The sequence below is a fragment of the Eurytemora carolleeae genome, unplaced genomic scaffold (genome assembly GCF_000591075.1).
Source record: "Eurytemora carolleeae unplaced genomic scaffold, Eaff_2.0 scaffold670, whole genome shotgun sequence".
In the NCBI taxonomy this organism is placed as follows: Eukaryota; Metazoa; Arthropoda; class Copepoda; order Calanoida; family Temoridae; genus Eurytemora; species Eurytemora carolleeae.
Window position 1 is genome coordinate 165045 of NW_019396860.1, and position 21855 is coordinate 186899.

Sequence of the window (21855 nt, forward strand, 5' to 3'; positions counted from 1 at the left end):
AAAACTTGTTTTGTAATCCTAGAAATGTACATATTATAGTACTTGTTTTGTAATCCTAGAAATGTATATATTAGAACTATTTTTGTAATCCTAGAAATATAAATATTAGAACTTGTTTTGTAATCCTAGAAATGTACATATTAAAGTACTTGTTTTGTAATCCTAGAAATGTATATATTAGAACTTGTTTTGTAATCCTAGAAATGTATATATTAGAAATTGTTTTGTAATCCTAGAAATGTACATATTAGAACTTGTTTTAAAAAGGAATTGGAAAACTTCTCATCGATTTTTACGATAAGGTTTGGAACCTTTGAATCCCTGTAATTTAGAAGGTTGTGTGGATGTGCCTAGCCCTAGATTCTAGGGGGGAGGGCCTGCAGGGTGCAGTGAGGAGGGAGGGGGGTCGGAAACATATTTATTCTTTAGATTTCAGAGGCAGAATCTTTACAGGAAATTTATTTTTACAATTTTTCAGATTTAAAAATGTGTAAAATGAAAGCAGCTTTTATGGCGCTCCGAGTCCATCTTCTATTTTTAACCTTTATTGTTGTCTTTCCGTGTATTATAAAACAATAAAAAATTTTGTATTTTTAAATTTTAGAATATCTTATTTGTTTTAATACTGAGCATCAAAAAACCTACCCTGAGATCATGTGAGTAGCCACAACAAACTTGGACCTGACCGGTTTGCCGTTTATTGCATACAAATAGACAAACAAGCAAAGTATATATAATATATATAAAATAATCTTCCATGCATCTTGTGATTTCTCTAGTGAAGAGGACCAAAACTAAGCCATTGAAGGCCAGAAATCTTAATCTCTTTGTTAAAAATAGTTCCGTTTTACCTAAAACAGATTAAAGGCACTCATCCTTGTTTTTATTTTTATTATGTTACTGCATGTTTTAGATAATTCGAAATGGATTGAAAATTAACTATTCTAAGAATTTTAAAAACCCTCCTTAATGAATTGATTGTAATAAGCAACCATGTCTTTTAATATTACAATAAAAAATCTATAATTGAGACAGAAAATTAGAAAATTTTCAGATCTTTATATCGGTAAAATTTAAGGTCGAAAGGAATTGAGTCTTTGCAACAAATCTCAATTTTCTAACACCTATATATCTACAACCAAATTATGTAAACCTTAGATATTTTAAACTTTGATAATTTTATATAACAGAAGTCAAAGTTTGAAATATCTAAGGTCTACAACATTGGGTTGTTAAGATAAGTATTTAAAAACCAGAGTTTGAGGCAAAGACTCAATTTCTTTAGGTCTTACCCTTGTTTTTAACCCAATCTTTATTTAAACTTTGCTTTTCTGTCAATTTGTGTCAAATAAACGTCAAAATGGCTGAACCGATCAAATCAAATTTTGTGTGGGACCTCACATGACCCAAGAGAAGATTTCTTATTTTTTCTTAAAATTAGTAAGTGCGCGAAATAACATTATTAAATTAGTGAACTTTCTGTTACTGTTTTATATTGTATACAAATAGAATTAAGCTTTATAGACACTACATTGGGGACATATTTTCTCTGGTGTAAGAAGATTTGATTATATTTTCTTTTCCTTTTCTAAGCTTTGTTTTTTATTGTTATTTTTGTTGTTTCTCTTTACGTTGTAGCAGAGTGTAGATCATTAATAATAGATATTTTCTACAGTTGCTAAATAATTCCCGGGATGATGCAATTTCTAGTTTATCTGATATCTTCGGGAAAAGGCAATACAACACATTTATATTTTATCATTCTTTTGCTTTTTTTTCATGGTTACAGACTTAGATTTTTGAAAACAACTTTTAGGGATTGTTTTTTACTTTTTATTATCTATTTATACCGGGACTCCCTGTGCCTGGATTGGTCTTTATATTTTCTTGGCACTCTTGTATAATGTATTGGTGGAGAGCTCATCTAGAATTCCATATCTCAAGATTCATTGCAGCATATCTTTCAGTTCCATACAATCTTATATAATACTAGCTTGAGAACCCAGCCTTGCCGAGGTTACTCATAGCAACTTCCGCCGTTTACCCGCACTTGGTCGATTTTACAGGGAAACTAAATTTTTGCAAGTTAAGAACATTCTCGTGGTTAACTCGATTTCCCAATCAAAATTTGAGGCAAATCGATCAGTCAAGGGGTTCATGAGTTATGATCGGACAAACAGAAAAACAGATATTACAACTCTGTATATAGATAAAACATTATCTAAGCTTACAAACTTATATCCAGACAATCTATTTATAAATTTATAAAACTTTTAGATTTGATTAAACATAAACCTTTCAATTAGACTTTTTAAAACCTTGATAAGTTAACTTTAAAAAAATATCTTTTTCTTTTTTATATTTATATATCTATATTCTTCGCTTCCATGCATCAATTACACTAAACAGGTAAAAAAATAAATTTCATGAGGTTTCAATTTTTAATTTTCCTAGACAAGTAAGGATGCAGCTATTGTGCACTTTTTTGATAAAAATGTCCAAATCCACCTTGCACCAGCATTTAAGTTTTATTTTAATACAGTGTAAATTTTTATTTTATTTTAAAACACATTCAGATTTTTTTTAGTGAAAATCAAATCACTAACGTAAGCCAGAAATAATTGTCAAAATACATCAAGATTGGTATCACAATATTCGTCCTTAAATAAACAAACCCTTCAAAATTTATCAAATTTTAAGCCGTATTTTTTTAAAGGTATTTGTTGGAAGTATAAAAAATAGTTTTTAAATTATTGTTTAAACAATTGGAATATCAGAAAGGGGGAAATGAACGGTATTCAGCGGTTTAAAACGTTGATCACTGAATGATTTTTCAAATTTTTTCTTTAATTAATGTATGACAGTATGGAGGGCCACTTAAAGTTACGCTTACAATAATACCCCTTTAAAGTCGGTAAATATTAATTAGTCTTTACAGGAAAATAATTGTATGAGAAACGTTTCTCCTGCTGAATACAACTGGTGAAATATTACAAAAAACTGAAAGCTATTATATAAAAATTGCACATCTTAAAAAATGTCTCATTGGTACAATACTGTACTTTCAGCTTAACTACCATGTAGCCGGTCTCTAACTTTAAAGCTACATTCTTTACGGGTAACCCTGTAGCTCTGACACAAAAGAAAAACCAACACCTAATGGCTTCATACCACAGACAGCTCATACACTCTACCTGTACAGGCTGTGTATGCCTATCTGAGGTCCCGGCACGCTATGGTACGGTTCCATGTAATGTTTTTTGACTGACATCTAGCGACCACTTGTTGCATTCAGGGGTTAAGTTTTACAACTTTTTAAGAAATACTCCAATTTTACACATAAAACAAAACGTTTATGAATATTGTCTATTTTTAAAGATTTTGCATTTTTTCCTATTCAAAAGATCCATAAATATCCCTGAATACAGATGTCTCCTGATTGGTCGTGTACAGTACTGTACACAATAGAACATGCTGTGGAAAATATCGCATATTATAGATGTTAATCGATCTCTGTAACTCTGTTATCTCTGCTTCATACTAATCTACCAACATCTATATTATTTATTTATATCTGTTGCTGCTCCCTGCAGTACAGTCTCTAATAAAATTTAACCCCCCCCCCCCCCCANGGGGGGGGGGGGGGGGCAGCCATTCAATAAATTGTTTAAAAGGAAGTTTACATTTTATTCCAATGTCTGGGGAATTTGATACTATTAAATGATACTATTGAGCTAGATTCTTCTGTTTACACTTCTATAGATCTGAACAAAGCTAGTCGTGCTTTTTCTATCAAAATTCTACAGTTTATATCAATCAACAAATAAGGTAAATCAAAATAAATATTTCTACAAGTCAACATACATCTTCCGTAAACTCCATATAATTAGTTAATTTACAGCAAAACCCGGAAGACTGTTATATATGAAGACGACATGAAAACAGTATATAAAGTGTATTTAATGTTGTTACAAAGCAAAAGGTAAAAATTAATTATAAAATGAAATGGCTTGTGAAGTTGTGCACTGCACAATTACTGTATTCATCACTTCATGTCCTGCACACCTGACTATTTAAAACCGTAAATTGCGTCTAAAAGTCTTCCTATTCCAGAGTTTTCTGGTTCTCACTGTACGAGTTCTATTTTTTACCGGTTTCTAGTGTTGCTCCTAACTAGCTTCAATTGTAATAATTTCACCTTAACAATAATAAAAAATACAACCTAAATAAAATAAATATTTATTTACAAGTCTACAATAAATCTACCTTTAAACATATGTGCAGAATTTACCTAAATCTGTATTGATGTACCTAGCAATAAATATTTCAAGTGGCACTCAAGATGACATTGCCCGATTCACAACAGTACCCTTAAAACTTTAATGGGCTCAAGTTTGAATTAGATATCAATGTCTTGAATACGAATCAATTTCAATCGTGGCTTATCTACAAAAGTGACTTCTGTAGGATAATATGTAGGATTAGGAACAATCAGAATTAACGCTTTGAAACATAGAAAAACAACATTATCTTCATATTATTAATCCGATTAAGGGATTCAGTGGCCGAATTTAAAGAATTTGAGCGGCGGTTTAAATTTGTGCCGCGGTTTAAATATGGTTGGTTCCACTTAAAATTGTATCAAATGTTTCAAGATTTAAGCCGGTGCTTAATTTATACCGGGCTTTGGCGGCTCAAATTCTTTAAGTTTCATCTAAGGATACTTTTGTGAATCAGGCATTACCAACTTTGCATGGAGGGTCATCTATATAATGAAGCTCTTTGTTCATTTATATTTGTTTGTATGTTAGCTAGTAGCTGGTCAAACGGCTGGACCGAATTTTCTTAGGGAACCCATGGGTGTCCGGGTACGAACCTAAGCTAAGCAGATGTCGGCATTTATTTTTTCAAAATTCCAAAAAAAAATGTATATAATTGAGATATATATATCTATATATAAATTTGGCTTGTCTGTTTGTCTGTTTGTATCCAATAAACGTCAAAACGGCTGAACCGATCGAGCCCAAATTTTTTGTGGGACATCTAGGAACTCCAGGGAAGGTTTATGAATGATCAAAATTTCAAATATTTGTCTCCATCAAAATTCGATCTTCATTAAATTTTTGAAAATCCACGAAATTTTTTGTGAAAATCCGCGAATTATTTTTGTTTTGTTTTACGATGTACACAAAGAGAACATGTTCACAATTAATTTAGAAGATGGGCGCGAAGCGCCCTCTAAGGCTAGTATATATATATATATGTATAATGATGATAATGAAAGTATTCCCATTATCCCTGGATCTACGGAATAGCTCTGGATCAGTGAAATTGCTCTGGAATTCCCCCCTGGCGCTGACTCATCTCCCCCCCAGACACTGGGGAATATTTTATTTATAACTGTTGAACAAGATGAACAACTGTTGAACAGGTTTGTTCATAAATGTCTTGTTTGTTCATTTAAGAGTTCCAGGCTAAAAACTTATCAAACATTTAAATGTCAAAATACACATTTAATACAAGAATTAATGTGTTCGTTATTTAATCGAAAAATGTTATATTTACAATTTATGCAACGAATATTCAAATGTTTTCTTTATCAAACAAATATGGTCATTGGTCAAAACCACAATAATGTTAAAATAGAACAAAAAATGCAACAATTTAAGAAAGAATCCAGAAGTTATTTACAGAATCAAGCATTATTTTTAAGGGCATTTTGCTGAGGTATTCCCAGGTCACGTGTCATAAATAAAAACATATAGCTAAAATTCACGTTTTTAAAGATCATCAGTTTCAAAAACTATAGATTCAATTTTTTCTTGCAGCAAGATAATATTGATAAGTAATATAATATTAAAGACATTTCTTGTTCGTAAAAATGTATGTTTGTAGAACTATATTAAAATCGTGTAAGCTTCCCTTCCCTTTTGACACTAATTAGACAAGTTAAAAATGTCTGTCTTCCATAATAACTTAATATTTGCCTTTCTCTTCAATTTTTAAGATTTTGCTTAAAATCTTCGCTTATGATTAGAAACTTGGAATAACTTTAGGAAAACTATATCAAATATCAATTTTTAAAGTGATGCTTATATCATTAGGCATAGGTATAGAGTGATTGGGTTCATTCTTAACCTAACTTTCATTCAACTATTTTCCTTGGATTTCTGAAAAGCATCTTTTCCTAATAATCATGATTTCCTGTAGTGGTAGTTTTTTCTCTTTGTCAAATCTTTAATTTACCTTTTATAGATTGTATTTAATGCAGATGTCTTAATTTTAGCGTTAGATCATAAAATTATAAGATTTGAGGTCGCTTTTATATTTTGATACTGCACGGGCAGCCATAATTGTTGACTTAATAATCAGTCAGCTTAGTAAAATAAAAGAAATCAATAAGGCTATTTATTAACATTTATTGAATCGTTTAAAGTGCAAAATGTAAATGAAAATGTTTTAAAATAGTTTTTTCCCAGTGGAATTAAAATTGTCAGGTTAGAAAATAAAATAAGGAATTCTATTGACGAGCCGGGTCAACCTTTCCGGTCCCAGTTTGTACTGTACCGCACGGACATTGGGTTAATAAAACAACCAATCAACAGGACTAGCCGGTGCAACAAAGTTGACACGCTTCATATATGTTGAATTTACTTTTACTAAAGGGACAAAGCTGTGCATGACTGTGACCATGTAGCTTGTGTTCAAGATTGTATCCGAAATCGCTATTATAATGTCGGGGAAGGTGGTAAACGTAGGTTTGAAAGGAGTCAAAATTATTTTATTCTTTACTTTCCCGAGGTAAAGAAATCTACTACCGAAACAAGTCAGGCAATCAAACTAAGGAATTGAGTCTTTGCCACAAACTCTGATTTTCTAATCACTATATCTTTGGAACCAAATGTTGTAGACTTTAGATATTTCAAACTATAAATTCTGTTAGATCAAATAATCTAAGTTTGAAATATCAAAGGTTTACAACATCGGGCTCTAAAGATATTGAGGTTTAAATGTTGTTCCAAAGACTCAATTCCTTAGGCAATAGGCATGCAGGATTCTTATTGAAGTGCTTTAAAATTCAAAAGCAAAGGAATATCAATATAATAGATAAATCCTCGTCTTATTTATCTTAAAATTATGAAATGTCTCCAAGGATTTTGTATTTCTAAACAGTGCGAAATCTCGTTGATTAAAAGAAAGAATTCCAAGACGACAAATTCTGTAGTGTTTTAGTTGTCACTGTACATTTTTAGTCAATGCAAAAATAACAAAAAGTTCCAGGTAAAAAAACATAAAAAATATTTTTCGGAAATATTCCCCACAATTCACAAAAAACATTGGTGAATTGGTCTAATAAAACATGAAACTTTCATGTTTTATTAGACCAATTCACCAATGTTTTTGATCTGAATATCATGAATATGAAAAACTGATATTGTGGTAATCCACTGGTAACGGTAGTATCTATATTTCAGAATCTTTTCTTAACAGTATACGCACTATTTATCATTTATTTTCCATACAGGGGTCATGATCTTAAAAGTTTTTAAAGGGACTTTAACGTAATTTCATGTGACCCACCATGTAAAGATGACATTGCCCAATTTATCAACTACAAACCTTCAAGCTTTGTCTGATAAAATATGAATTAGATTTTAAATTTTATCATTTTGAAAACGCATTATTTTTATGTTTATCTTACTTACAAAAGTGACTTGCACAATGTCCATTTCAACCGCAGAAAAACATACAGCTGAATTATCAGATTTGAACACTTTTAAACGACAATATCTTCCACATTATTGATCAGATAAAGTTTTCAAGGATACCGTTGTAAATCGGACATTGCCGCTTTGCATAAAGAGTCACTTGAAATTGAGCTTCCAGTCCCTTTAAAGATGTTTACAACAAAAATATATTTTTTTAAATTTACGTTAATGGTTCTAGATGATTCTAGATGGTTCCAGATGGTACTAGATGGCACTAGATGGTACTAGATGGTTCTAGATGGTTCTAGATGGTTCTAGATGGTTCTAGATGGTTCTCTATATGGTTCTATATGGTTTTAGATGGTTCTAGATGGTTCTAGATGGTTCTAGATGGTTTTATATGGTTTTATATGGTTCTATATGGTTCTATATGGTTCTATATGGTTCTAGACGGATCTAGATGGTTCTAGATAGTACTAGATATTTCTAAATAGTTCTAGATGGTTCTAAATGGTTCTAGATGGTTCTATGGTTCCAGATGGTTCTACATGGTGCTCGATGGTTCTTGACGGTTCTAGATCCCGAACAGTTTCTGAATGTTGATCCAAGGAGCCTCGAAGACCAGGGAGTAAAGAAGTGCTGCTCCATACGAGGTCAGCAGAAACCCTGTATATTGGAGGCTGTAGCCGAGGATGCTCCCGTGGTACGGGACCTCGAGGTTAGAGTAGAAGAGGAGCATGATCAGAGGATGAATGAGGTAGGCTGTGTAGGTCAACCTGGAAAGAGGTCGGAGGCCGGGGAGAGAGAGAATCCAGTTTATAATCCCTCCGAATCCAGATCCGCAACTTACACTAATAAAAATAATGGTCTTTGAAAAATAACAAATCTTAACTTCGACAGATTTCCCCAGTCACTGGCAACGTTATTTCTAGTCACCCCCAAATTATAAGAATTTTACAACTGTATTATTTATTCCTTTAGCTGAGCATCAATAAGGAAGATATATCATCGTTTTTCTTTCTAAAAAGTGGTAAATTCTGACAATTTACCCCATATTGTTTCTGCAGCATAAATCTGAAAGTTACATAAAAAAGAGAATCCACAAAGGAAATTCAATTTACGGATAGGAAAACAAGGATTTCTTCATCATTTATGCTCAGATGACGAATTGCGAAAACGTAGATAGTTTCCAAGGGCGTATAGACTATTAGGGAGGGGAGGGGGGGGGGGGTAAGGGGGGACAATGTTAAGAAAAATCAGCACAGGTACAAAAAAAGTCAAATCAAATCAAATCATATTTGCTTGGTTTCAATGGACTTATTATGCCAGGTCCATAAACCAACAGTACACTGAAAGGTACAGTCGTCGTTGTTTACATATAAATATATGATAAAGACGACTTTAGAGTTTAATTTTTTATTTCTACCAAGCTTTTAAACAACATGGATACACATAAACATGGAAACAAAAAGAGGCTGTCAAACAAAAGCTAATCGTTGTTCTCTTGTAAAATTGTAATTTGAAGGAAAAAAAACTGAAATAGAAAAGTCGTCTTCATTGTATTGATTTAAACGCTGACCACTTTATATTCGTGTTGTTAATCGTTTGGATCGTTTATGAAAAAAAATCTAATAAAAATGTTACGATTTCAAAACTGTATTATGTTAAAGTTTGCTTTTTAACTTGGCAATATCTTTCTCCTAAAAAAACTGGAAAAACGATTCAAAGACGAACATTCGTTTCAAATTTCAAAAAACAGCGAAAAATAACTGTATAAGCAATCTTTCCTGACCTGATCCAGGCTAGCACTAGCGCCCAGGTTGACCGGGCGAAGGTTGAGTAAAGCTGTGCTTGTGTGCTGGTTAACTTATCCTCGTACAGACCATAGACTAAACCTAGAGCCAGCACAGTGCTTACCAGCCAGCAAACAAGCTGCTTGGAGAAGGTCATTATTGGGAAACCGGATTTGGATAATCTAAACAAAAAATCAGCATGTTTTTTTTTCTAACCTATAATGTATTTTCAGACTACCCTTAATTTTATTCTTTTTTTTGAGGGGGGGGGGCAGATTTCGGATCGGATCCCTGGATTAGTGAAATCTATGATTTCTCGGGGGTTTTAAGTCCCCTCATGGGTGGTAAGCCCCCCCTACCTCACAAAGAATAACAGTTTGAATTTCTTTCTGGGAAGATTCTTGAATACGCCCCTACAACCATTTTGTACACTACCTATGTAAAGTATACCCTGAGACCAGTCCTACAATATACGGTCCTGCCCTGGTCCAAGGTTTATCGTACATAACGTCGAAGACAATGCTAGCTGAGGAGAAGACAGAGTTGAGCAGGTCCGGGGATACATTGTACTGTCCTGCCACCAGGAAGGTTGATATCCAACTACCCAACAACAGACCAAACAAGATTACCTAATAAAGATTAAAATTTTAAAGGGAGAGGTAACATATTTGAATCGAGAGTGCAGAATCATAGAGACACATTTTAGGATTCATTTGATAGCATTACGACAGTTTTCTGGTGCATACTTTATAAATAACAGCGTTTAAATTCGTTTGTGAAATTTTACGGACGAGATGGTCGCTTTTTACAATTATTTAATAACCTTGATGTAAGTGAGACAAAAATTTAGTTGTTCAATAATTTGAACAGATTGAGAAAAAGTATATTGGTTTCTGTAATTTCACAAACGTTTTCTGTAAGATTCCTGGAGTTTTCATCGAAAAGTCGACAGTAGACAAATTTAAGAAGAATCTGCAAACAAATAAAAAAAAGAAATTCAATATAATGATGATAAGGAAATGATTGATTTCTTCACAAATTGCTATTGAAAAATATGTTCCTAAACAACAAGTGTAGAATTTTTGCAACATTCTTCGCCCAAGTAATTAAATGATTGTAATAAAACCTTTCTTCTGCGGACCATACCTTCTGATGAAATTTTACACACAAAATTATGTTCTTGCATGGAAATATTACACTGCAAACATGTCTCTTTGTTGTCAAATTTGTCTCTTTCATACTGCACTCTTATGTTCTAATATGTTACTTAGTCGGTCTCTCCCTTAAAGGCGTTGTTTTTAAGATGGACCCTCTCCTATCCAGAAAGCTTACGGGAGTAAAAATAAAACGCAAGGACTTTAAAACCTGCAGAATTTAAAACTTGTTACGAACACTTGAAAATTTCACATATCCCATATCGAATCAAAATCTATGAAAACATAGAAAAGACTTACAATAACAAGGGCAGAAAACTTTTTCAAAGGTTGATTGATATAGAAAATAGAGATGCCATATATTATCCAAGCATAGATTACAAATAAGAGGGAAACCGTGTCTAACGTAGTTAACATTTGTGACTTTTAGCAATAAGGGTACAATTGTCCACATTTTAACCGATTATAGTCTGATTCAGGCCACATGTGGGATTATCAGAGACACTAAATTCGAGATTAAAGTGAAAAAGAATTATAATCTGGGATATAATTGTCTGAATGAGGACTGAGGAGGTTACAGGTAAAGAATAGCATAAATCGTGTGAACAATTTACTGAAGAGATTTTTTGTTGTTGTTCCCAGTTGACACAATAATAATTCCAGATTTACTTTTTAAAGCCAAAAAAGATGGAGAATAAAAGAGAAAATTACTTACCGCAGCTAATGGCGGAACTAGAACAAAGACGACTAGAACAGGAACTGTTAAAACAAAGAATTGAAAATCTAGCGCAAGGTACCAAGTCCATGCCGCGCACATTTCATCGAAATGGAAGAAATTCTGTTTACATAAAATATTATTGGCTCCAGAAAATATCTTTTTATCATCTGTGTCTTCCTTCCCCTTCCCCCTTAAATTTAAGCACCCTTGGTTATAGTTAAAAAAATTTCCTTAGTCATAAAAACTGAATAATTATTCATAAATTCTTTATCTCAAACATTTTGACTAGCCTTTCTCTATATGAGAATTTTGAAGGTTTATATAGAGCTTCCTTCTTGAAAAAGTTTGAAGATGATTCTTCAAGTTTAAAGTTGATTGGAACTTCTAAACAATTCTAGAATACGGAACGGGAAACCCATAAATATGTAAATTTTATGAACAGGGATATAGATTTCTAGAAATACCTCCTTCCCAATTGCTTGAGGGCCTGTAATGATTCAAAAGATTTGAGGGCCCCGAGAAATTGAAAATTTGCCTCTTTTTAATGCTTCATAAACAAACATTCATTAATTTTCCTTTAAAATGTTTTCACCATATCAGTGATAAAACTTATAAAAATATTATCCAGTTCGTGCAAAAATGTCTATGTAGCTAGTGGGATAAACATGATTTTTCATGAGGTGGAAGGGTACTAATTTTTCAAATAAACTATTTACCCCTGCATATGAATAAAGAATATCTGTTCTGAAGTTGAAAGGTAAACGTTTCCCTATATTGGAACAATATCTAGGAGTATATATTTTCTAAGGTTGCAAAAAGATCCAACAAATAAGCCAATCAACAGCAGAAATAATTGTCTTTTTAACAGGAAATGCCCCTATAGATTTTATAATTTGTAATATATCTCATTAAACGGCCTCTTTTGTGGGGATATATTTTGACAGTTTAACATGTTAACCATCAGGTTCATTTAAAATTACAACAGGTGAAACACAAATAATCCAACTTTATCGGGCAAGCCTAATTCGTAACGCTACCCTTGAAAACCTATTTTGATAAAAAATGTGGAAGATAATTATATCGGTTTCCTAGCTTGAAAAGTGTTGAATTATGAAAAATTCTCCATTGTCACTTTTGTAGGGAAACCACATTTGAAAATAACTAGTTTTCAAGATAAAAATAAATGGATATCCAAACTATACTTGATCAGAGCTGATCAGTTAATTAATCTGGAGATTAATAACAAGAGGAGAACAAACATTAATTAATCTCGAGATTAAGAAAAAGAGTGGATCAAGCATTAACCCCAATATCCAGAAATCAAAAGTTCCCAGCTCAGACAATCTTTGAAGGAACTGGTGTGAATCAGACATGCCGCTCTATAACGGGAGGGTCAATTGACGTTAATCTGAAAGAAGGGCCAAAACCAACAAGAATAACCCCAAAAAAGATTGTGTTTTCAGATTCAAACAAGATTTTATAATTCTTTACTATATCAAAAAAGTATAAATTTTTCGAATAACTGATCTGAAATACATGTCAATAAGAAGTTAAAGAGAGAAAAAAAACTGAAATTCTGACTGTCAAGTGACTACTCCAAGACAAGGAGCCAATATAAGATTCCCTGAATATTGAGAATATTTCTCCACCAATACATTCCACAGTTTACTCCAGGTTTACTCGGGCACAGGGGTCCACTACAATATATAAATATATATTAAGTACAGTACTTATTTTGATCTTTCTTTGTTTTCAATTTTGGAGATCTAAAGCAGTTAAGACCCCTTCAGAAATTATGTGGTTTATGTTAATACTATGAACATATTGTACAATGATACACTATAAAATATCCTTAACCCATTATTGACAATTTTGTTGCTTAGGCTTATCAGGTTTTAGTTAAAACATTCTCCAAATTAATCAAAGTATAGAAATTATAGCATTTCTTCCGAAACATATCAGATATGATTAACCAAAAAGTTGTTAGGGACTGAAGGCGAAAAAAGAAGGCTCCTGTAAAGGGACGTTTAATATAATTTCAAGTCACCCTCTCTGTAAGGATTGGCATGTAAACTAGTAAACTAGCTCTTTAAGGAACAAAAAATAAATATTTTCGTTGTTCTCTCAGAAATGTGTAAAATTCTGACAATTTTCCTTCATAATCGAAATCCTCAAGTCACTTAAGTGGAGAAACCGCAATTAGAAATAATTTCTCGGAAAAATAAGGAATTCTCATATATCCTATTATCAGGGTATCATTGAGAATCAAACATGCCACTCTTTAAATTGTGGGTAAAATGAAATTACGTCTACAGAACTAATAAGCACAGTGATTAAAGTGATGAAACCTGCAAAGGAAGAATGAAAGAGGTTCAAGAAGAACTACTAGAGCTAGATATGGAGGAAGTATTCGAATAAACCGATGAATGATCAGCTGACTCCAACCAATCACAGTGTTTACAGATCCAGGCTTGCTGGTCAACTTGTTAAAGAACAGGTAGGTAAACAGTAGTCCACTTGACACAACAGCTTTCAAATATATATATATATATATATATGTATGATGAAAGTAAAATAAATTAATGGCAAGACTAAAGTTGGTAAATAATACGAATACTTCTATCTGATTATATATCCATCTGCATTCTGCAAAACATTTGCATATTAAAGCTTGACATGATTGTGTATTGTGCATTAATGGTCTTACCAACTTTACAATTATCATGCTTGAAATGTTCATGTCAATAAGTTTTCAATGCAATAATTTTCTAGAAGAATTTAAGCCTTGAGTATAGACAGTTAGAATTTTCTGGTTAAAAATTTCACAGAATTTGGGAGTGGAAACTTTTAAATAGGATCATGCGGCATACATTAAACGTAATTTTATTTGTTTCACCATTATTTACTAGCCTATAAATATTTGAAATTAATTTTTAACAAATGAATATTTTTAACAAAATTAGTGCATGATACATTTAATTTTGATGCGTTTCCATAATGAAAAAAATGGATTAACCATTCAGATGTAAGGAAATTTGAAAAAATCTCTTGGTTTAACAGTTCAGATTTTGGTTTTACTTAATATTTTTGACAGTCGGATCCGGATCCGTGGATCAACATATTTTAGCGGATCGGATCCAGGAATCCAAAATGTAGCAGATCCAATGGATCCAGATCCTAAGCGCTGGACAAAATCCTGAATATTTCTAGCTTCCTGATGAAGAAGAAAGTATCAACAGCAAAGGTTCCCTGAAGAACTGCCTGAAAACTCAAGGAGCTCTTTGCCTCGTCAAACAATGGCTGAAATAAAAAACATTGAGTGGAATCTTTTTTTAATGTGCTTGTGGCCCATGGTGGGGTATTTTGCCACAATACTCCTCCTTAAATACATTTGTCTTGTGTTTAGGGTTTCCATTCGCAAAACATTTGCGCAATCTTTGCGGAACAAAATGCAAAATTTTTCTTTCTTTGCGCATCAGTTTTGCGCGAAAAAAACAGCAATTTGCGCAATCATTCGCAAAAGTCATTTTGCGCAAAATTGCCCTATTTCGCTTTTGCGAAACTCAAGTTTTGCCCAATTCCGCAACTAGAGTTTTGCGCAATTCCGCAATTTCGGGAAAATCAGAGGGTTGGTGACGTTGTGTGTTTCTTCCTATTGGTCACTTTTACATAATTGACCAATGACAGTTAAGAAGAGTTCAAATCTCACAATTTAGTTTTGGACATGCATATTTACTAAAAGTGGATTCTTCAGGCATTGGTTACTTTCTTGTATTAATTTATATGAGATTAAAAAGATTTCAGAAATTTGATTAAACAAATTTAAGAATATACTTGATTAGGCAAAGCTTTTAAGGTTCACTTAAAATTATTTAATAGGATTAAAATATGGCCAAGTTTCACACTCTCTAATTTCTATTTTATTAATTTTGGTCCCTTAATTTAAACTTATTGTAACTGGAAGTGTAGTTTAATTGTTATCATACTAGTATGTTAATATTTTTTTATGTATGGAAAAAATCTTCAGTTGTTTAATTCTAATCTTAGAATATCAATTTTTGACAATTTGCCTAAAAAGTTACATTTTGCGTAAAACTTGCGGTTACTAAAAATTTTTTTCATGCGCAACTTTCGCAAAAAATATTTCCGGTTTTGCGCAAATTGGGCAAAAAAAAATTGAGTAAAACCGCGCAAAACTCATTGTTTCATGCGCAAAAATAGCGCAAAAATTCGCAACAAACAAAATTTGCGCGAAAATAGCGCAAAAGATTTAGCCATTTCGTGGAAACCCTACTTGTGTTTCATGGTTAAAATCGACAAAATTAATATATTCTGATAATCTTTTCATTTATAAACATTGTATCAATTGTAGCTTGCATTGATTAATAATGATTTCAATTTATAATTACTTTTCCCGTTCATACATTTATCCTTGAATGGATCCTGAAATCCTGCAAAATATTTAAATGTCTTCTTTGTTAAAGTGAGCTATTTCGGGAAAAAACTAAAATTTATGGCAAAAGTACAAGAAAGCACAGAGGTTTCGGGATAATCTAAATATATAAATGGATTCTAACAGAACATAAAAACTTTTCAACCTCTGATATATTTGTACCTTAAGATTATCTAGATAGGGTAGAGAGAAAAAGAAAGTATGTCCAAGTATAACCCAGGTCATACTGAACAGTGTACAGGGATACAAGTATTATTAACCTTTGATACTCAACTAATCCGACCAAGGAGTATGAAATAGAAGGGAGATACAACTGACGTGGCCCGCCCTACCATATGATTATACATGCTTTGCAGACGGTACTCCATAACCATTTGTATAAGAAATGTTTGTCTAATGTACAATTACTGCGTATACAATTCCATAGAAACCAGCGACATCGCGCGACCAGTCCCATTAGGTCGAGATAGGTTGGGTTAGGTCGGGTTACGTCAGATTACCAAACTGGTCGCAATATGACCAGTCCCCTTAGGTCGTGTTTGGTCAGGTGAGGTCGGGTTAGGTCGTATAACCTAACTGGTTTCATACTGGTCTTAACCTGACCAATCCATGTTGGTCGAGATTGGTTGAGGTATGTCAGGAGATCTAACCTAAGTTTGGTCATTTGGACGTCCAAAGTGACATCATTTCGACTTCGAAAGTTTGATCGTGAGGACGTAAGAAGCTGTGCGTTAAACGTCCTCAACACCTAAAATATGGCGTCGCCGGACGTTGCACTGGTAATTATTGACGTCCCCATGACGCCCTTAGGACGTCCTCTGGTTTCTTCTATTCTGAATATTTCTTATACAAATGTAGTACCGTCTGCAAAGCATGCATTTTCAATTTTCAAGTGTCCCTTCATGGCATGTCCGATTCACAACGTTAAACCTTAGTCTACTCATCGTGGCCGAGAAATCCGCGTTTTTGTGCTAAACAAACTGAATTCACTTGTTTCTCAAGAATAGCAAGCAAATATTGTATGTCCAACACAAGGTTCCAAATTCTAATAAAAATATTTATTTTTGTGTCTGACAGAAGTAAATACTATTGTTGATTTAATACAGTTTACAAAAAGCTTTAAACAATTAAGATAAAAGAAAGAATGTTAAGATCTTATGTCGCATTTTATGTGGTCATAAACCGAATAATTTAACACTTTGTTGAAAATCAATTGCCGTATTTCTATGGGTCTTAAAGTCGCCGTCCAATTCAACTGTTTAATGTGTCTCTCTGTCCTAAAAATGTTAAAGATATATTCAGATAAAATAATCTTGTATCCCTGAGAAACCGCATTCCGTGCAGAAAATTCAAATCCTCGGAGCTCTCGTCAATATTTACTATTTTCCTAAAATACATCCGATAGGGCTATCCACAAAGTACGACACTGTATAAACGAACAAAACTGTTAAAATATTAAGAATCTGAGGTTAAATTAAGTCTTTAATGTTTAATAGTCTTCAAATGATCTAGCAAAGAAAGAACCAAATTTACTGCTGCAGGGAATCATGATTATAAGGAAACAGACTATACAAATTCCGTACAGTCGTCTCTACAGCCTCACTCTTTGTGGGTAACCCTGTATATTAAACTTTTGATCTGAAAGGAAGAGTTAATGAATATCGGAAAGTAACTGAGTGTTAAAAAATTAAATAATTCGGAAGTGTGGACACATGAAAAGCCAGTTGAACTAATTTTGTCAATTTATTAAATCTGGCCTATGATCAACACAAAGCTAGTTTGAATCTGACGAGTGTCGATATGTAATTCTAAATATTTGTTAAACGTTTCTTAAAACAAAATTCCGTTAACCCTTTCAGCAATGTTGGATTGAAAAGCAACACTTAAAATCAAACAAAATAATAACAAATTTCAATTGTAAAAAAACAATAATTTAGAACAAAAATAATATATAAAAAAACAAAAACAATTTTAACAATAAGAGTTTTAACAATAACATGGATCACAAAGCAAAAAATTAAAAATAACAATAATAATGATAACAAACATTTGTTACAAAATAAAAAATATAAATTCAATCTTAACAAAATACGGATAGTAATAACAACCAACCATCAAACGTACCAAAAGTAACAACAATAACAATAATAACAAATTTACAAAGAATAACCTGAAGTTGCGAATAGCTGAAAAGGAGAGGATACAGTTCCTTAAAAAAAATTGAAAATTGTTTACAAACCTTTGTACTGCAGTATCAGAGAGAAGTATCTTAATACTAGCTGAAATGCCCGGCGTTGTCTGTCAAATTTTAAAGAACATTTGAAAAAAATTTCTTTTTTTTCTTTTTTGAAAAATATATTTCGATTTTTTTAGCCTATGTTATCCCCAAGGTATCCAATATCCATGGGTTTCATAAACAATGTCAGCCAATTTTAGTCAAATCGTTTAGCCAGCTATAGCTAGGGATGTTAACGTTTTCATTTTGAAACGATATTTTCGTTATAAAAACAAAAAATCAAAAACGAAACGATCCGTTTTTAAAAACGATGGTCGTTTTAAAACAATCGTTTTCAAACACGAACGCTTTTAAAAACTCGTCGTTTCGTTAACGATCGTTTCGTAAACGACATTCAATAAAGTTGCATTTAATTTTTTTTAAACGATCGTGTTTCCAAAAACGACAATTTTTATGTACATATTCGAAACCGTAAACGATCGTTAACGACAACCCTTTGTTAACGATCGTTAACATGATTGCGAAAATTTTTTTTTAAACGATCATATTTAAAAAAACAATCGTAAAAAACGGTCGCAAATCGTTTTATAAAAAGATCGTTTTCAAAAAGATCGTTATTCGTTTTATAAAAGTTCAAAACGAGTTGGACGTTTTTCAAAACGATAGTTTTTTTCCAAAAATGAAACGATAGTTTTTGAAAACGATTGAAAAACCCTAGCTATAGCTAACGTATATATTTATATATATATAATATCAGCGAAGAGCTTTATTATATTAACATTATAGCTTAGAGTTCAACTCTTGTAGAAGTGACTTCCCCTGCCCCCTCTTTTGCAGATATCTTCAAACTCTTAAAATATTGTCTGTTTAATAAAGATTCCAGGAAATCTATAGAACAGATTTTGTGAATAATCAAACATGGTGAAGAAGACAGATAATTTTATTTACTGTTTAAGACTAAACACAGGCTGTAAGAAATTTAATATAATAATGATAAGAAATGATTAATTCCCCAGAATCTGCATAATCTATATTTATCTTAAGCTAAAAATTCTACTCTTTAGTTCGGTAGAATCTACATAATCTATATTTACCTCAAACTTAGAGTTTTACTCTTGTGTTCCGTAGAATCAGCATAATCCTTCCCTGCTTCTTCAATCTCACAAGCACTAGCGTCTTAACATCAACACAGATATTTTATAGAAAACATAAAAAGGAACAAAGAATATTATGGGGGGGGGGAGTAACCATTCGGGGGTGATTTGCCCCCCTTTGATGTTATGTTAAGTTAAAGTTTACATTTTCTTGCAGGGAGATATGAAAAAGGACCATTGCACCCCCCTGTATGACATATTAATGAACACATTTAAATATTTCAAGGGGGATATTTTTGGCCAATGGGGTTAACAAATTATGACGCAAAAGGAATTGAGTCCTTGCCACAAATTCTGATTTTTTAATCCCTATATCTTATGAACCCTATGTCATAAACCTTTGATATTTCAAACTTATATTATTGATCTAACAGAAGTCATAGTTTGAAATGTCAAATGTCTACAACATTAGAATGCAAAGATGTAGGAATAAGAAAATCAGAGTTTGTGACAAAACTCAATTCCTTTGCAAATTATTCAACCCCCACCCTGGAAAATTTAATAAGCCGCCCCTGTAAAGCTATACGACAAAGAGATTAGAAATAAAAAAAACCATAACTAAAACTAAAAAGCCTCCTTTTAGATTAATGTCACAATTGTAGAATGATTAAGCAATATTATTGTGGTATGTGTACTAGTTAATACTAAAGTTAATACTAACTGGCCATTGATTATTTGATATACAAACTGAGCTAAAAATATTATCAAAACCAAAATTTATATCAACCACTCAACAGCCAGGGAGGTTTGTTGTTTGCACACAATAAGATTGAATATTTTATTTTCTAATTTTAGTTTAATTCTAGTTATATAAGTTTTATTTTTTATTTTATGCGTTAAATCAAACCTCCTGATTCTGAAGAGCTTTTAAATAGAACCAAGAAGTTATAAATTTCCAATATGTAAAGAAGTTAATATGTTTGGCATATTAAAATTGGTCGTAAAAGCAACCTAGAGGTTCACTTTGTCAGAATAACCGCAATCGTGGTCTTTCCAAAATGTGGTTTGTCTATTTTTTGCTAGTAAAACTAGAATTTAGTTCAGATATACATTTTTTTAATATTGAATTTTTTTTCTCACCACCTCCCCCCCCCCATCAATTTGCTTACCTAACTTTATTTGGTTTTGATATAAAGATTCCACCATCTCCTCTATAACATGTAAATTGAATATGGAATACTAGAGAAATTAATCAAATACATTTCAAAAATAATTGAATATTGAATAAACATGATTTCTATTACGTTCAAATATTCAACTTTATCCCTGATAAGCCATCCGTTCTACTTCTCCATCCCCCTTTTGTCGAGAAAACTAGGAAAAAGAAAACATATTTCCCAGTTTATTAATTTCAGGTAATTACGAATTTTTCTATAAAGAACAAATATATCATCAAATCAAATCAAATCATGCTTTCAGGGAGGTCCTTTTATCAGAATCCAATATTCAATATTGAGATGACCTTACTAAATCAAGAATAAAGCACTTGACCTTATTGCTTGTAAACTGTATGACTTTTTCAATGGGTTCTGTAAAAAGGGACTTCCATTCTTTGGAAGCGAAAAAATATACTCTTTTTTCGAATATTTCTGATCTGAATGGGACAATTAAACTAAATAGATGGGCCTAAAACTAAATAAATAGTAGAACTTAAACTAAATAAATGGGCCTGAAATTAAATAAATAGTAGAACTTAAACAAAATAAATAGGCCTAAAACTAAATAATTAGTAGAACTTAAACTAAATAAATGGGCCTAAAACTAAAAAATATTCAAAAAGTACAATGCAACAAAAAGTGTTAAAAGTAAATAAAAGAAAATGTTGAAAAAAGTGTTGTTTTAATGGAATATTCTGAGATCGGAAATTTTGTTAGTGTTAATCCCTTTCGACACCACTATCAGCATCTTTTTTGAGTCTTTGCGGATTAAGTTAAATCCTGAATTGGATATCTTTGAAAGTTACAGTTATACAAACTATTTATATTTATGAACACAGATCAACGGGCATCCCATCATTGCTTCAAATTAAGAGTCTTCATTGTGTTTTCTGGTTAAAATTATTCCCTGATAAAGGTTCCGACCTCTGAGCTGAAAACTTAACAATTGTGGATATCGAGATCAATGCTTGTTCTTCTCTTTCTGAATCTGTTAATTTCAAGATAAATTTAATCTTAAGTTTGAATGAACAAAACCAATCCAAGTGGCGTCTGGAGAAACTGGAACAGTCAATCAGAAAAGCCGGGAAATTTGAAATTTTGCGCACCACTTAATGCGTGGAGTCTCACTGGTCAAACAAATTACAGATACCCAAAAAAAAGTGAAAAAGAGCGGATTAAGGGGGACGTTAAAAGTGTCCTCATTGGATATTCAAATAAAGCAATCAGGATACAATTCTAAAGTTGTCAGCTCTGATTATTTATACCTGGAACTTCTCAATCAACCTAATACAGCCAATATTCAGATTCATTACCTGGCCTTCTCCATCAATATATATATAGTCCAGCACGTATTCAGATTCATTACCTGGATCTTCTCCATCCACATAATCCAGCCCATATTCAGATTCAACCATTCCCAGCAGAACCATCTGCCTCCTTTCATTTCTTTCAGTCTCATAATCATTCATTATTAACCTTTG

The 21855-nt window shown here is 32.3% G+C and overlaps 1 protein-coding gene across 1 annotated transcript in view; it reads right to left on the reverse strand.

Moving 5' to 3' along the window:
• Window positions 1–7924: 7924 nt before the first annotated feature.
• The window catches only part of LOC111709470 (uncharacterized), a 39358-nt gene continuing 25427 nt past the window's right edge, over window positions 7925–21855 (reverse strand). Inside the window, exons 21-34 of the mRNA XM_023483132.1 lie at window positions 21741–21842; window positions 20484–20531; window positions 20327–20368; window positions 19158–19239; window positions 17998–18036; window positions 17149–17214; window positions 15990–16053; window positions 14589–14674; window positions 13723–13890; window positions 12999–13071; window positions 11372–11494; window positions 9938–10131; window positions 9502–9684; window positions 7925–8560 (exon numbers count right to left, since the gene is read on the reverse strand). Of these exons, the coding sequence (XP_023338900.1) occupies window positions 8284–8560; window positions 9502–9684; window positions 9938–10131; window positions 11372–11494; window positions 12999–13071; window positions 13723–13890; window positions 14589–14674; window positions 15990–16053; window positions 17149–17214; window positions 17998–18036; window positions 19158–19239; window positions 20327–20368; window positions 20484–20531; window positions 21741–21842 (1547 nt within the window). The 3' untranslated portion in view covers window positions 7925–8283. The remainder of the gene's footprint in view (window positions 8561–9501; window positions 9685–9937; window positions 10132–11371; window positions 11495–12998; window positions 13072–13722; window positions 13891–14588; window positions 14675–15989; window positions 16054–17148; window positions 17215–17997; window positions 18037–19157; window positions 19240–20326; window positions 20369–20483; window positions 20532–21740; window positions 21843–21855) is intronic.